General features: G+C 38.8%; 1 protein-coding gene across 1 annotated transcript in view; it reads right to left on the bottom strand.

Moving 5' to 3' along the window:
* The window catches only part of Prkdc (protein kinase, DNA-activated, catalytic subunit), a 221554-nt gene that overhangs the window by 69943 nt on the left and 135929 nt on the right, over positions 1–15682 (bottom strand). Inside the window, exons 54-60 of the mRNA XM_059277873.1 lie at positions 15487–15636; positions 11081–11254; positions 10038–10136; positions 8521–8728; positions 5911–6100; positions 4534–4749; positions 394–506 (exon numbers count right to left, since the gene is read on the bottom strand). Of these exons, the coding sequence (XP_059133856.1) occupies positions 394–506; positions 4534–4749; positions 5911–6100; positions 8521–8728; positions 10038–10136; positions 11081–11254; positions 15487–15636 (1150 nt within the window). The remainder of the gene's footprint in view (positions 1–393; positions 507–4533; positions 4750–5910; positions 6101–8520; positions 8729–10037; positions 10137–11080; positions 11255–15486; positions 15637–15682) is intronic.

The raw sequence follows: 15682 nt of genomic DNA, 5'->3' as shown, positions 1-15682 counted from the left end.
TCTCACTCCCACTACAGGCACAGGTCCCGAATCAAGGTAGTTATGCATCATTCCCTAAAGAATAGAATTAGCTAGAGCTGTAATAGGAATGACTAGTGTTCATATTTCTACCCATACAGAAAGCCACTCTGCACAGAGAACGTAAAGCTGAGCTGTGGTGAGCAGAGGTGAGTCAGTTAGTCCTATTAGTCCTGGGATCCAGGCAGACAAGGATTCAGGAAAATGCCATTTCTTAGCATGTGTCATGAATATTCTTTATGCCTAATAATGTCAGAAGGCACTTATGCAGTGCTGCTCCTATAATTTTGTAGACTAATATCTCATAGAACTTATTTCCTTAGTATATTACCTGTGATGCAAAATAGGTACTGCATTCATGAAGAAGATACAAACCTTCTCTAGTTTTTGTTCCACGAGGCCCTTTCTGGCATAGAGCAAACTGACTTTTTCTTGGTCCTTTAAAAATCGTCTACGTAACCTCAGAATTTCTTCCCGGTTGTGAGTGCCTGAAGAATATAAAGCAGGTTTGGCTATTCATGGTCAATTATACAACACATACGGTTGACTTTCATTCTCATGATCCTGCAAAGTGAAAGTGTGTGTTTATCTCCACTTTTAAATTGTAATTTAGTGACTTGTTAAGGGCACAAACCAATAAGGAATAGCAGAGAGGGCAGCTTAGCAATTCTGGACTCTAAAGAACATGAGTTGTACCTGTCTCTGGAAATCCCAATTAAGTGGTGGATAAAGAATGGACACAGTGTAGTTACAGTCAAAGGCTCACGGTCTGCTGTGACCAGCCCCTCCTAGGATGAAAGCAAGGACACAGCAGCCGGTGTGGTGGGGAGTGTGAGGTGGAAAAGGCCAGCCTAGCAAACAGTGCTGAGAGGACTCAGAAGCATGCAGTTGCCTTTCTCCAGTAGCCTCTAAAGAGTAATCAATCAAGGTGGAATAGTGAGGTCCACAAAAGGTAAGACTGAACGAAGAGAGGTTCTGCACACAATGGTCAGGAAGGAGGCTGGCAAGATGACTCAACTGGTAAAGGCACTTGCTGTCAACCCCGATGACCTGAGCTTGATGCTCCCAGACACACATGATAGAGAACAGATTCCTGAAGTTGTCCTTTGACCTCAAGACATGGCATTTAAAGACCCTAACCCTTCAAGCTTACACCCCCCAAGCCCCAGGAGAATAAGGAACTAAAAAGAAAACTAGTTACAAGGGCAACCTGACTCAGCCATCATTCAATCACCCCTGCAACAATGTAACAATGTAAAAAGATTTCTGTTAAGAGATGTGCTAAACTGTGACTGGGATAGTTGCAAGTGTTCCAGGAAGGACCACTGTGACCTTTGTGTAAACTCCACTCCCGCCCTGGAACTCCCCTTGAGGTTTCAGGAAGAATATACATGCGGACGTGACTGTACTCACTCTGTGATCCGACCATGATCTTGTGAAACGAAATTGTATGGGAATTGTAATCTTATGGCTTTTGTGGGTTTTTCCTTTAAAAGCACCCATGTGGCTACAGTAAGATGACTCTTGCTCTTTGGAGCAGAGTTTGCCCAACTGTACAGCCGCATTAATAAACACCTCTTGCTGTTGCATCAACTGGATCGTAGTCTGGGTTCTTGGGGCGCCCCCTCGAGAAGGTAGTACCCTGGGTCTGGGGTCTATCAGCATTGAGGGGTAGGCATGTGCATGCACACACAGGCAGGTAATATTCATTCTCTCTCTCTCTCTCTCTCTCTCTCTCTCTCTCTCTCTCTCTCTCTCTCTCTCTCTCTCTCAACACAAAATATTTATGTTGGGACACAGCAAAAGACCAATGTTATCATTCATGGAAATTTGGTGATAAACATGCAAAGATCTAAACATGCAAGTGAAAACAGTAAGTCAAAAATGTCAAGGAAAAAAATGATCATATACAAAATGACCCAATCACAAGAAAAAGAAACACCGAGCACTGAGGAGACAGTTGCTGAGACATACAGGATGAGACCTCAACTCATGACCAGATATGAATGTGCCATAAGGAGTATAAGGACAACAGAAAACCTCAAATATCAGTCACATGAAACCAGAAGATAATGAATGATGATGTAGGAAAAAGTAGCAGTGTAAAAACCACTGCCTGGGGCTGGAGAGACAGCTTAAGAGTGTTTGGCTTCTCTTCTGGAGGACTTGAATTCAGTTTCTAGCACCCATGATAACCTCTAACTACTTGTAACTTTAGCTCCAAGAGATCCAACACCCACTTCTGGCCTATGAAGGCACCTGCACACAGATGGCATTGACATACACAGATACACAGATACACAAAAATAAAAATAATAAAAATAAATCTTAAGAAAATAAAACCACTGCTCAGAGTTATTGAAAACTAAATTCAGCTAACAGGGTTATAGGGGATTGATTGCCTCTGGGATTTGGCTTTATAGATAGGAAAATTGGCATTTTTTTTTCTATTTAGCTTTTGAGAAGTGTCTGACTCTAGTTTTTGTGCATATACAACTGATCAATAACTAAAAAAACACAAATAAAAATTTAAACAACAGTAAAGGGTGTAGCTTAGAGCGGTTGCCTAGCATGTGTGAGGTTCCAGGTTTAATTCAACAGCTCCACAAAAAATAAAATAAATAAAAGTAAAAGTCATGGCTGGGGATACAGCAGAGATACACCATGTACTCAAGGTGTTAGGTGCTAGCCTAATACTGAAAGTCTTAAAAGAGAATTATTACATGTAAAGTAACATTTAAACTAAGGACAACTTCTATCTTTTAAACTGTATTTCTTTTCAATGATAATAAAGTGTTAATTCATCATACTTTAAGAATTATTCTCATAGTATGTGAAATATTTTAAAACCATAAAGATATAAGAACAGATTCAAATATATTTAAAATATTAGCATTTATTTTACGTTATAACTACAAGTTAAGTTTTTCTAAATTCACAAAACTCACAAAGAAAATGTTTCCAATTAAGTTTTACCTCGTTTCTTATTTTTGCACAGTCCCCAAATTCCACCTACACCACACACATTTATCGTCAGTCTAGAAATGTAGTCAGGGAAATACTATAGATCAGTGAGTCATGGATAGCTGCTATTATCCTCAGGAACTGTCCTTAAGTCTTAGCTTAAGTTCTATTCAATAAAGAAGCCAACTGGCCAAGAATCGTAAATTAATTAGAATGCAGTGTCCCAGTCTTTAGCAGTTTGACAGAGACTATAGCAGGGAAAGTGGCATGCACCTAAAGGTCTTAGAGCATGTGATAGTGTTGGAAGTACAACTAAGAAAGGGTTCCATTTTAAGTGACAGTCCAATCTTACAGTAAGACCAGTGGTTGTGCATTCTAAGAAGGGAAGAATCCTGAGAAATAGTAAAGTAAGGAAGAAGGAAAGCAGAGAAAGTTTTCTGGTACACCCTAAAACTCTAGGTTAATAGGAAAAAAGGTGGCTGCATCTCCTTCTAAAAGTGAAATTTAGAGAACAGTGTATGAGCCATAGATTTGAGACAGACGTAACAGGAGTTGGGAGTAAAGTCTGGTGTTTTCGTTTTATACTTCCAATTCCTTTTAGCTATGCTTGTTTCTAACTTTAGTTCTATGACTCTGAATACATGTTCATTTCCCCAGGGCATTTACTGTCTTGGGACCTTTTCCCTGGGCTTCCTTCATTCCCAAAGTCTTGTAAGAGTTTTCTTCTCCCCAGCACTTTCAGTGTTGCGTCTGGAGGTCTACCAGACGTTCTGCTGGTTAGGTATCCCACTGGCTCTGAAAGGAGACCACCCCACCTACTCACCTTCAAGCTGCTAAGGCCTAAGTGATAGTGCTGTGCCAATTCTCCTTACACCATGTGGTACCCATGTATATACATCTCTTTGAGAGGACCAGAGTCCTCATGACTAATTCTATTCCATTCATCAGGTAGCAGCTTCCTAAAGTGTACCCTGTTTCTTTCCTTTAGAGGATCCTTCACAACTCCCTATGTTTCCCAGGACATCTATCCAACTGGACCAAACAGGAGCCTCAGCATGGATTCTGCCCTCCATAAAGCTTGCTGAACTAATTTTGAGTCTCTTCCATTCAACAAAAACACTACTTACCTTTCTATCTTCATCCTTTTTGTCATTTCTCTTTCTGCATCCTAGGCTTCCAGCCTCTTCTCAAACACCCTTCCTCTATCCAGTCTTTCCAAATGCTTGCTCCATACTGTGTCTGGGTTTAAACTCTCACTCCTGAGACTGCGCTGGGCTTACTAACTCTACCCCATTTACTGCCTTACTTACCCCGAATGTTCCAGAAAGTCACTGAACTAATGAACCTGTCACACACATAATATTTCTTGAAGGACATTTTAAATGTTTTTTTCAGCATGGTAAGTGTCCAAACAATGATTAATGAGTTGAATTTTAATGATTTCCATTACAGCTTTCAAGGAAACGTGGACAGTCAGAAATATGCTCTCTCTATGTAAGCTTCTGTATGAGAGGATAATACATTTTACACATGTTTCAGCATTTTACTTACCACTTTTTACTTGGTTATCCACCTCATCACCAGGAAGGCCCAGCTTTTTTATCCCAAAGTCAGGTCCTACTGACTTCCAGGGTATTCTCTGCAACTTTTCACTCCTTTTGTGGGCAATGAGTAAGGAGGAAGATGAGTGTTCTGAAGGGAAGAGTGTGTGATCTGCCAATGGGTCAATGCTGCTCCCAGTCAGCCAATCAAAAGAGCTCTTTTCAACTATAACACATAGGACGAGAACAGTGAGGATGCTGCTACCATGCAGCCCAGCCTACTCACCTGCAGTGCTAGACCTCTGCAATTACTTGAGATACTGAGCTGAGGCCAAGGGTATTATTGGGTATGATCCAAGGCAGACCAGGCACCTGAGCCTCAAGACCCTTCTGTAGCTGTAATCATTACAGTAATAGCATTGTACGTTTACAGCAATTGTCAAAGAATTTCCACTGTGATTTTCAAATTAGTTCTACTTTCAGAAACAACAGAACATGAAAGTAATTATATAAAGGAAATGCTGAAGTGTTTATACAAAACAATTAAGGGAGTTGGAGAGGCGGTTCAGTGGGTAAGAGTCCTTGCTGACCCTGCAGAGGACATGGGTTCAGTTCTTAGCACACACATGGTAGTTTACAACTGACTGTAACTCTAATTTGAGGAGATCTAGTCCTCCTCTAGCCTCTGCTGGCACCAGGCATGTCCATGCACTACATGCATATATGCTGGCAAAGCACTCAAACACATAAAAGAAAAATAAATAAAAATCTTTTAAAAAAGGATTAAGATATTTTACTCTGTAATTTATTCTTTGCAATATAATTATAATTTAAAGCAAAGAATTAATCTACTTGGAAAAGAACAGTTCAATAAACTACTGACATCAGCAAATGAATCTAGTTTAATGCTACTCTACTCTTAAGATGCCTTAGATATGACACATTAGTTTTATGTCAAACCAAACCAAAACAAGCATGTCTAGCTATAATCAGGTTATCATTCTTTTTTAAAATAATCTTTTTATCTACCTTGAAAAATGTAGAAAAACCTGTAGTAACATTTACCACTTCAACCATTTTTAAATGTATGATTCAGTAGCATTGAGTCCATTCATAGCACCACCATCCAGAACCCTTTCTTCTTACAGCAGTGAGGCTCCGTAACTATTTCAGTCTATCTCCATCACCTTCACCCATGCCCTAACAACTGTTCCTTTCTCTCTATGGAGCTGACTACTTTGAAAACCTCTTTCTTTTTTTCTTTGACTGACATATCTTCCTTATGACCTTTGTGACTTTATGTTATCACTTTATTTCTCTCACAAAAAGTTTCTGTCCTTGCAACAGTAGTTGTTGTCAAAGGCCAGAGTGTCTGGTCATTTGTTACCTATGGTTTGTGTTGGGGTGAAGTCATAGTGCTGTTGGGTCACCCGCACTTGCCCAGACTTCTGCCTTCGGTCTGAGAGGGACCCTTCCTGGGTTTGGGTATGGAGAGTACTTAGAGAGGCCTGGGTCTCAATAAACATTGGAGTGAGAACAGTACTTCGAAAACGCCAGTCAGGATCTATGGTATATTCCTATAGAAAGAAGAGTTTAAAGAAAATGATACTTCTTTTGTAGTGACACTGAAATATTTCCATGCTTACCTAGCATAAGTGAGGCTCTAAGATCAATCCCCAGCACCACAAAAATAAACAATAAAACCCAACAGTACCATTAGCAATTCTGTACTGTCTCTTTGAGAAGCAACTGAGGAAGAATTCTTCTTTCTTTCTTTTTCTTTCTTTTTGGTTTTTCGAAACAGGGTTTCTCTGTGTAGCCCTGGCTATCCTAGAACTCACTCTATAGACCAGGCTAGCCTTGAACTCACAGAGATAAACTTGTCTCCGCCTCCTCAGTGCTGTGTTTAAAAGTGTGCAGTACCACCACCGGGTCCCTTCATTCTTTTTTGGGATAGATAGACTAGTTTGGTTTTGAACTTTCTATATAACCAAGAATAACCTTCAATTTCTCACCCACCACCACCTCCAACTCACAAGTATATGCACCATCATGCCTAGTTTACGTGCTGCTGTGAACTGAATCCAAGGCTTTCTACATGCCATGCAAACACTCTACCAACAGAGCTATATCTACAGTGCCTAGAATAATCTTTTCTTCCTTTTTTTTGTTTTTTGTTTTTAAAGACAGGGTTTCTCTGTGTAGCCCTGGCTATCCTGGAACTAACTCTGTAGACCAGGCTGGCCTGAACTCACAGGGATCCCACCTGCTTCTGCCTCTCAAGTGCTGGGATTAAAGGTGTATACCACTATGCCTGGCCAGAAGAACCTTTTTTTAAACAAACACTTACCTAAAAAGTAGAAAAAATAATCACAATAGTGAGAAGACATTCTCTTATCCCTACATTCTACAGTAGAGGGCTGATGCCATACTTGGCAATGCCAATGGTACCACAACACAACTATTACTAGTCATGTCACTCAGCTCACCCAAGTGATAAAGAACTGTATACATTTTACCTTCAGGCTATGTGCATAAGCTATAAATGAAGAAATGAAACAAATAAACTTTGTTATTTATGCTTGGGTTCTCTTCTTAAGGTATCTCATTATGACCCATTATCAAAGAACCTTCATCTTTCTTTTTTTTAGGCATCTTTTTGCAGAAGAAAGAGACTGTTACAGAAATCCACAAATGGTCAAAAGTAAAGACAACTAACCATGGGATGCCCAATCCCAACTGATACAACTATAAGGCAACCTGTATACCTAAGGCTCGGAAAACATGGAAGAAGAAGGGCCAGAAAGACTGTAAGAGCCTGAAGACCAAGATACATGCTTTAAGATTGTGTCTTCTTGGAGGCTGGAGAGATAGCTTAGGGGTTGAGAGCACTGGTTGCTGTTGTAGAGGACCCAGGTTCAATTCCTGGCATCCACATGGCAGCTCACAACTGTCTGTAACTCCATTTCCAGGGGACCCAACACCCTTACACAGACATACACGCAGGCAAAACACCAAAGCACATAAAAATAAACAGATCTTAAAAAAAAAAAAGATTGTATCTTCTCAATATGATAGGGAAGCTGCACCCATGAAATCTCAACAATATGGTTGCCTAAAGGTAGAGGAACCCTGAACAATGTCAATTACAGGTGATATGTCAATGTGGATGGGGGCAATCTCTTAAGACTCTACTTCTAGGTGAAGAGCTACAGACGATTAATCACTGCTAAAGAAGCAAGAATCAGTCTTCTCCAAGGATGAGCCCCTTAATTGGTTATCCAATACCAAGTGGTCAGTCCTAAAAACATATACATACAAAGAACATTAAATGGACTCAGTAGGTTATATTTATATATTTGTACATGTGTATGTGTGTATGTATAACAATAAAAGCTAAAGAACAAGAGGCCATGAATTTGAGAGGCAGCGGGGGTTGGGAAGCCTGAATGGGACCTGTGAGGGGGGTAGAGAGGGATGGGGTTAAATGATGTAAATACTATGAAATTCTAAAAATAAACAAACAAACAAATAAATACACACCATGGGACACGCAAATATTTCAAAATCCAAAAATAACATGAAATCAAACCACTTGTCGTCCCAATAATTTCAGATAGGGGTGTTTAATTTTTACTAGGGAACACGCCTGGCTGTGCCCATTAAGAAGCACTTGTGCCACTGTTGTGACTGCCATAAGAAGTTGCAAACTTGATCTGTGGTCACAGCTAAGCAGGGTCATGCTTGGTTAGTATTTGGATCAGGCGATGCTTGGACTCTCTCTCTCTCCTAGGTATGTGGGAGGAAGAACAGGAAGGTGAGAGGTCCAAGTAGAGTCTGAGAGGACAGAATGTAAGACATCGGGGGAAAGGAAGCACGTGTTAGTGTGTGCACATTTCAAGAAATTAAGAATGTTAGTTTAACAGTATTAGAAGACATTCATTAACAACAGGGAAAACACGTAACAGTCACCATGATTAAGGAACAAGCACTTCACCTGAAATTCACATTCTGACAGAGGATGCTCAAAGATGGGGTTTAGATAATCTGGGCTCATCCTGGTCATTTCAAGCAAAAAATTTGTTGCTAAACTTAAAAAGTGGACTTCTATTTTAGGAGAATATAAAGAATTTAATGCCAACAATCGGTCCAATGTATTAAATGGTAATCTGGTTTCATGGCTCCAGAAATTCCGAATAATTAATCTGAAAAGTGAAGAGGAAAACATGCTTAGGTATCAGCAAATGAAAGAAGTATTGTCCACAGTGTCATGTGGGGACTTCACAGCTTTTCATTCACATAACTCTCAGATAAAAGGAAAACTATATCACAGTATGAGTATGAATAATCAGATGTTCTGAAGGACAAATATCCCCAAACTATAGCATATTTGACAAACTGTATGACTGTCCATCCTCTGAAAAGTTTACAACAATGAGTATACAGTACTAACAATTTTGAAAGGCAAAATCATTTTTAACAAATATGTAATATTAGTAGTCATGGCTCACACTCACTGGTAGAGCACTTGCCTAGCACACAAGTCTCTGGTGTAGAAGTCCAGGATCAAAAGCAAATTTCATATAGTCCTTTACTACTTTGCTAAAACAACTCTCTACCAAAACTACTGCTATAATGTATTTAACACTTAAATTAAAATCAAGTTAGGCCGGGCGGTGGTGGCGCATGCCTTTAATCCCAGCACTCGGGAGGCAGAGCCAGGTGGATCTCTGTGAGTTCGAGGCCAGCCTGGACTACCAAGTGAGTTCCAGGAAAGGCGCAAAGCTATACAGAGAAACCCTGTCTCGAAAAACCAAAAAAAAAAAAAAAAAAAAAGAAAAAAAAAAAGTAAAAAAAATCAAGTTAGGATTGGGAATATAGGTCAGTTCTTACACTGCTAGCCTAATAAATGTAAGGCTCTCATTTCAATCCTCAGTATTGCCCAAAGAGAAAAACAAAACAAAACACGCTGGACTTTTCAAGAGACAACTTATAAAATTTAAATATAAATTGTTAAAAGTTCAATACATTTAAAATTGAAGAAAGTGAAAAATAAGTAGTATGTCAAATCATATTAAAAACTTTCTCCTTTGCTATGTGTTTGGCATTTGATAAGACACTCATATAACTGAGTTAGGACATTTGGAGAACAATCATTATTGCTTGTATCTCTATATAGAATAAACATTAGGGTTTCTTCCTATGCTAAGGTGTCCAACATTTCACTTAACCTTGATATATTATATGACTTTAACTATATGTGTTAAATGGAAAACAGAACAGTTTGCTTCAACTTAAAAATCCTTAACTAACTTACTGTATAAGCATTTTGTCCCAACCACCTTTCACCAGGGTTTTAAAATCTTATTCTTTATAATGTGACTTAAAACACATTTGCTAAGGTTTAGAAAATGCAGGAAGCAGAGAGAATGATGTTATCACAGTAAACACTTTAAGCTATCTAGAAAACAATAACCCAATCCCTGTCTAATTTATTCCAGAAGAAGCACATACTGGAGTCCAAGGTTCTCATCAATCAGTCCTTGAATCAGCACATCTTTTGCCAGTTTAAATATTTGCTGGGTGTCTTGATCCATTTGACTTTCTGGATCTCTGTTTGAGAAAATAACAAAATATTAGTATCCTGCTCTACTCTAATCACATAGTCTAGATTAATGCAAAGGTGGTTTCCATGAAACTGATGACCAAGGCAATTCAGTAGAGATGCTAAAGCTGTGACATCAGCACAGATCTTCCTTCTATGCTCTGAGTCCTGTCACCTCTGCAGGTACCTGAGGGATGACATTGCCTGGGAGAAGTCTCTGTCTTAAAAGGTTTACTATGTGGTGGTGGTGCATGCCTTTAATGCTAGCACTCCGGAGGCAGAACACTCATATACTTAAAAAAGACTTACTCTGTGTACAATGCCTGTAGACTAGAAGATGGCATTGGATACCCTAGAGCTAGAGTTACAGGCCGTTGTGGGAGCTACCTGTCATGAGTAATGGGAACCAAACTCTGGAAAAGCAGCAAGCATTCTTACCTTTCCAGGCCTGACTTATGTAGTTCTAACTCACCTGACAATTTCACTTTTTATTTCCTACATATTCATGAATAACAAAAAAGGCTAATTCAATATATTGAAATGTTTGTTTCAGTTATTAGTCATATTGTGAGTAATGCTTTCTTATATTCCAAATCATGAAAAGTACCCACACAAGCCCTTCAAAAAAAGTTAATACAGGTCTGGGGAGATGGTTCAGTCAGTGGATAAATCAACTGTTGTGCAAGCATATGGAACTGAGTTCAAATGCCCAGCACCTATGCAAAGCTGGGGGAAGTAGTGCACATCTGTAATCCAAGAGTCTCTTTAGCCTGGTGTACACAGTAATATGTACAAAACAAAGAGACCGTGTCTGAAACAAGTGGAAAGGGAGGCCCAAAGCCTGAGACTGTCCTCTGATCTCTGTGTGTGCACAGACACATGTTTGTAATGAACATGCATGCACACCATATATAGATTTTTTAAAATGATATAAAACGTAATAAAGGCTAACCTGTAATTGTCATGAATCCACATAAGAATATTATACATTTGTTCTCTACATGTTGGAGAAGGATGGGAAACAAACTCCACAACAGGATTCAGAAGTTCTCGAAGTTCTACTGGTTTTAATTCTGCTTTCATCTTATAAACTATATCCAAACACACCTTTTGTCTTTCATCATCTCTATAACAAAGGAGATTTTTGGTAACACATAAATTTAATGATGTTTATTATCATACTTACAAAGCACGATAAACAACGTTTTCTTCTTGTCCTAAAGTTTCAAAACTTGTTATAATTCAGAGCCGTACATTTAAAGCCTACTAAGAAAGAATAATAAAAATGTGGCACATGTGTGTGTGTGTGTGTGTGTGTGTGTGTGTGTGTGTGTGTGTGTGTGTGTGTATATATATACACACATACACAATACAATTTTATTCAGTTATAAAGAAAAATGAAATCATGAAAGTTTCAGGAAAATGCTAAGTATTATACTGAGGTAATTCAAACCCAGAGAGACAGCTGCTGCATGTTCTTTAGTAAATGGATCCCTGTAGCAGGAATCTTAAAAGTTCTTATTAATAAAATCAAACCTGAGCTAGGTATTGGGGTGAACTGGAAGATCAGAGAACCAGAACAAGCCACAGCTAACCTCACCTGGCCAACTCTTCAGTTGGTCTTGTTTCCTCAGACTGGATGCTTCTGTGTCCTCATCCCAATGGCTCTCAGCTGAACTGCTGCTCGAAAGCCTGAAGCTTAACCATCTAAAAACTTAACCAGCCAAATGCTTCTAGTTTCTGTTCCTCACGCCTTATATACCTTTCTGCTTTCTACCACCACTCCCTGGGATTAAAGGCTTGCTTTCTGGGATTAAAGGTGTGATGAGTCACCATGCCTGTCTGTATCCTTGAACACATGGATTTCTGCCTCTGGAATGCTAGGATTAAAGGCGTGTAGTACCACTGCCTATCCTTTATGTTTAATATTGTGGCTGCTCTGTCTCTGACCCCAGATAAGTTTATTAGTATGCACAATATTTGGGGGAATACAATACCACAGATCCCAGCTTCAAAACTGTAGATTTTATGTGTTTAATTTGTAGTATCTATAGAGGTCAGGAAGCTAGAAAGGACCCATAAGACAGGAGAGGGAAAGAGGCCTTAAGCAGGGAGTAGATAGAAAAAAAAAACATGTGTGTTAGGAAAAATAGGTGAAGCATAGGTAAGAATAAGGGAAAGAAGGAAGTAGGGAAACTACAAGGGCTGAAAAGGTTTAAGGGAGGATTAGGAAGAGAGGATGGGGCAGAAGAGTGAGTTTAAGGAAGATTACCCATAACAAAGGAGATACAGAAAGCCTTATTGGAACTCATTTCTTTATAAGTTAATGAAAAAGTAGATTTATTTTTTTTTTAAAGAGTTTAAAAGGAGGTAACCTGCATAGGTGGACAATACTGCTGACACAAGCTATGGGTTATTAATTAAATAAAAATCCAAGTGCCAGGCATAGGCTACATCAATACATATTGATGGTCAAGGAAGCTCCAGAGAACCTTAGAACAATGCAGGTTGTTGCTATTATACTTAGTTATCCACTAGAACTAGATGGTAAGACTCTACTGCTGAAGTATCATATACTTTGATTTCAGGACATAGAGAAAACTAACTGGAACTGTATTAAAAACCTCTTCTCTGCTGGCTAGCTTTCATAGTTCTGGAAGGTGCTATCCAGGCCACTGAAGAAGAAAAGTCATCACTGGTTCTATCTAGTAGTAGACCTCACATGGACGGCAAGATGTGCCCACTGGGACAATAGTGGTATTGAATGCTATAGGGGTTACCAACTGCTTTCTGGTTTGTTTGAGGCATGCTTCATAAAAAGGAATCAAGCCTGTACTATAAACCTTGTCAAAAGCTCATGGCTAGGGAGGTCAGAGGCCCTTAGGGGAAAACTTACTACTATTGTTTTGCTAAATAATATACACCTTCTAAGTATTTATGTTTGTACCCATAGATTAGTGAGTGATGCTCTCAATCTTGGGCAAAAACTTTTTTTGTTTTTGTAAGTGGATAATGTTAATACAAATGGTCCAAGTGCTGAGAAGTGACTACTGATTGTTCAGTTTTAAAAGGACAGCTATGTAATCGATGCCCAAGTCTCAGGAAGCATCATTGATCAAGAGCAGAAAGAATGTTAAGAACCTAAGGATAGAGAAGAATACTGTGAAATCATGTCTTCAGGACATGTGCTGACCACTGCACACATGCAACTCACTGAAGTTATCACTACCTGTGACAAAACTGGGCCTATTAGCATCCCATCACTGGCATGTGATGGGAGTTCATGATATTCCACCCCTAGCTGAGAAGCTATTGGTAGTTAATAGTTGTTGGGGGAAGGGGAGTCATTTTTCTTCTGTGGTGTAGCCATTAGTAAGTTACCCATGATCCAGTAAATAGCGCATATCCATGAAAATACAAGTTAAACTCAATGGGCTATTGAGAGAGAGAGAGAAACAGAGAGAGAGAGAAAGAGAGAGAGAGAGAGAGAGAGAGAGGAGATATGAAACTCGAGAGTAGGGAGAAGCGTTAGGAAGAAGGGTTCTAATGGCAGTGGGAAGGGGACAGCAAAGAACTGGGAATGATTCTTGTCAAAAGACATTATATGTAATATGTAGATAGATGTATAAAATTGTCAAAGAATGAATAAAAATTATTTTTAAAAAGGAATCATAAAAGACTACCATTTACAACGGAACACCCCTCCTACCAAAATAGTCAACCAGGAAGAAACTGGTGGTGAGTTCCAGGTGCATACAACCAAGGAAGACTAAAACATAAAAATTTGAAAATATGAAGTGATTAATAATGAATGGCAAGCTGGAAGCAATCATTCAAAACGACACACACACATACACACATACATACAATCCAGGGTCAAAAAAATTCATGGCTAAAGCCTACCAAACTTTTAAAGAACTGAAAAAGAATGGCACTATAGTTTATTTGATAGTAATATTAATTACTTAATTTTAATGATGATTGTGATTACCATTTGTTGTAGAATATTAGTTAAAAATGTGTTACTTTTTTATGCTGTGGAACATTTATTTTAATGATGCAAAGATGTGTTGCATTCTTTTATGTTATATTTGTTTAACTCTGTGAAGCTGTGTTACTTTGCTTGTCTAATAAAAACTGATTGACCTAATAAAGAGCTGAATGGCCAATAGCTAAGCAGGAGAAAGGATTGGTTGGGCTGGTAGGCAGAGAAAATAATTAGAAAGAGAAATCTGGGAAGAGTAAATCAAGGAGCAAGAAAAAAGAGGAGAGGAGGATATCAGGGTCCAGTCACCCAGCTATACAACCAGCAACAGAGTATGAAAGAAAGGTATATAAAACAGAGAAAGATAAAAGCCTAGAGGCAAAAGATAGGATAATTTAATAGACAGGATAATTTAAGTTAAGAAAAGCTGGCTAGAAATATGCCAAGCTTAGGCCAGGCATTCATAAGAAAGAATAAGCCTCCACGTATTTATTTGGGAGCTATGTGGTGGATCCCACAAAGAGCAAAGAGCCAAAGAGGGACAAAAAAACAACCAACTATAACCATGATCATGTAAAAAGGGAAGAGGTGAAGATATATGGGAATTTTGTATAGTATCTTTTAACATTTTTGTAACTGTAAGATTATTTCAAAATAAAGTTCATTTAAAGGAACAGATGGTGGTAGACAAAATAAGCTAAAAATATGAAGTATTTAGTTCAAAAACAATTTCAGGTGCTACCTTGTATGTCAGACAGTAATCTAAGTGTGCCCTGAGTCCTAAATGAGCACGTGTCTTTCCGTATCTGAGGGTCTCATTCCTTAAAGAAGTCAACTTTGAATATGTACTCTAAGAGAGCAGAACACAAGGACATTTAATCATTATACACTTACCAGTATTTTATTATTGTTAATGTATATACATTCAGGTCACGAATGTTAAGAGGACAGAGAAATAAGGGATCAACTGCTATGTCTTAAAATTACCTTCTACTCTATTGCAACTTCAAAAAGAAGTAAACAATTTTAACATATGGTGGCTCTTGCCTTTCAAAATAGGTACAGAATTGAAACCCATGCACAAATCTAAAGAGAGCTTGAGGCATTACATTACAGCAGTGGTCTTCATTTGTGGGAGAAAAATGCAAGGATGGGACTGGATGTGGCTACCAGAGGCTCCAGAAACAGAGAGACTGTGATAGGCTCACATTTCACTCTTATACTTTCATCACTTTTACCTCTTAGGTTGAAATTTCAGAAATATGCTTCTCTTGAACACCCACAAGTGGTTCCTAGTTAAAGGAGATACATGGGCAAGTGGAAATGTTGTGACCTAGTTGTATTCTAGGCAGTGAGGCCTGATGTTAACTTACCTATGTCTCATGACTTGGAGAAAGTCCTTACTCTTTAACTGTAAGTACAGACCTGTAGTGGTCTCTGCACGACAAAGCACAACTTCCAAGCAAAGTGTCTTCATTACTCCGTGAAATTTTGGCAGCAGAAAGAACACGGCATTCAAGAAACTGGTAAGTGAGAAGGTTCATGAGACGATGACCCCAAATATTCTCC

The sequence above is a fragment of the Peromyscus eremicus genome, chromosome 12 (genome assembly GCF_949786415.1).
Source record: "Peromyscus eremicus chromosome 12, PerEre_H2_v1, whole genome shotgun sequence".
In the NCBI taxonomy this organism is placed as follows: domain Eukaryota; kingdom Metazoa; phylum Chordata; class Mammalia; order Rodentia; family Cricetidae; genus Peromyscus; species Peromyscus eremicus.
This window is presented reverse-complemented; position numbering and strand designations above follow the sequence as displayed.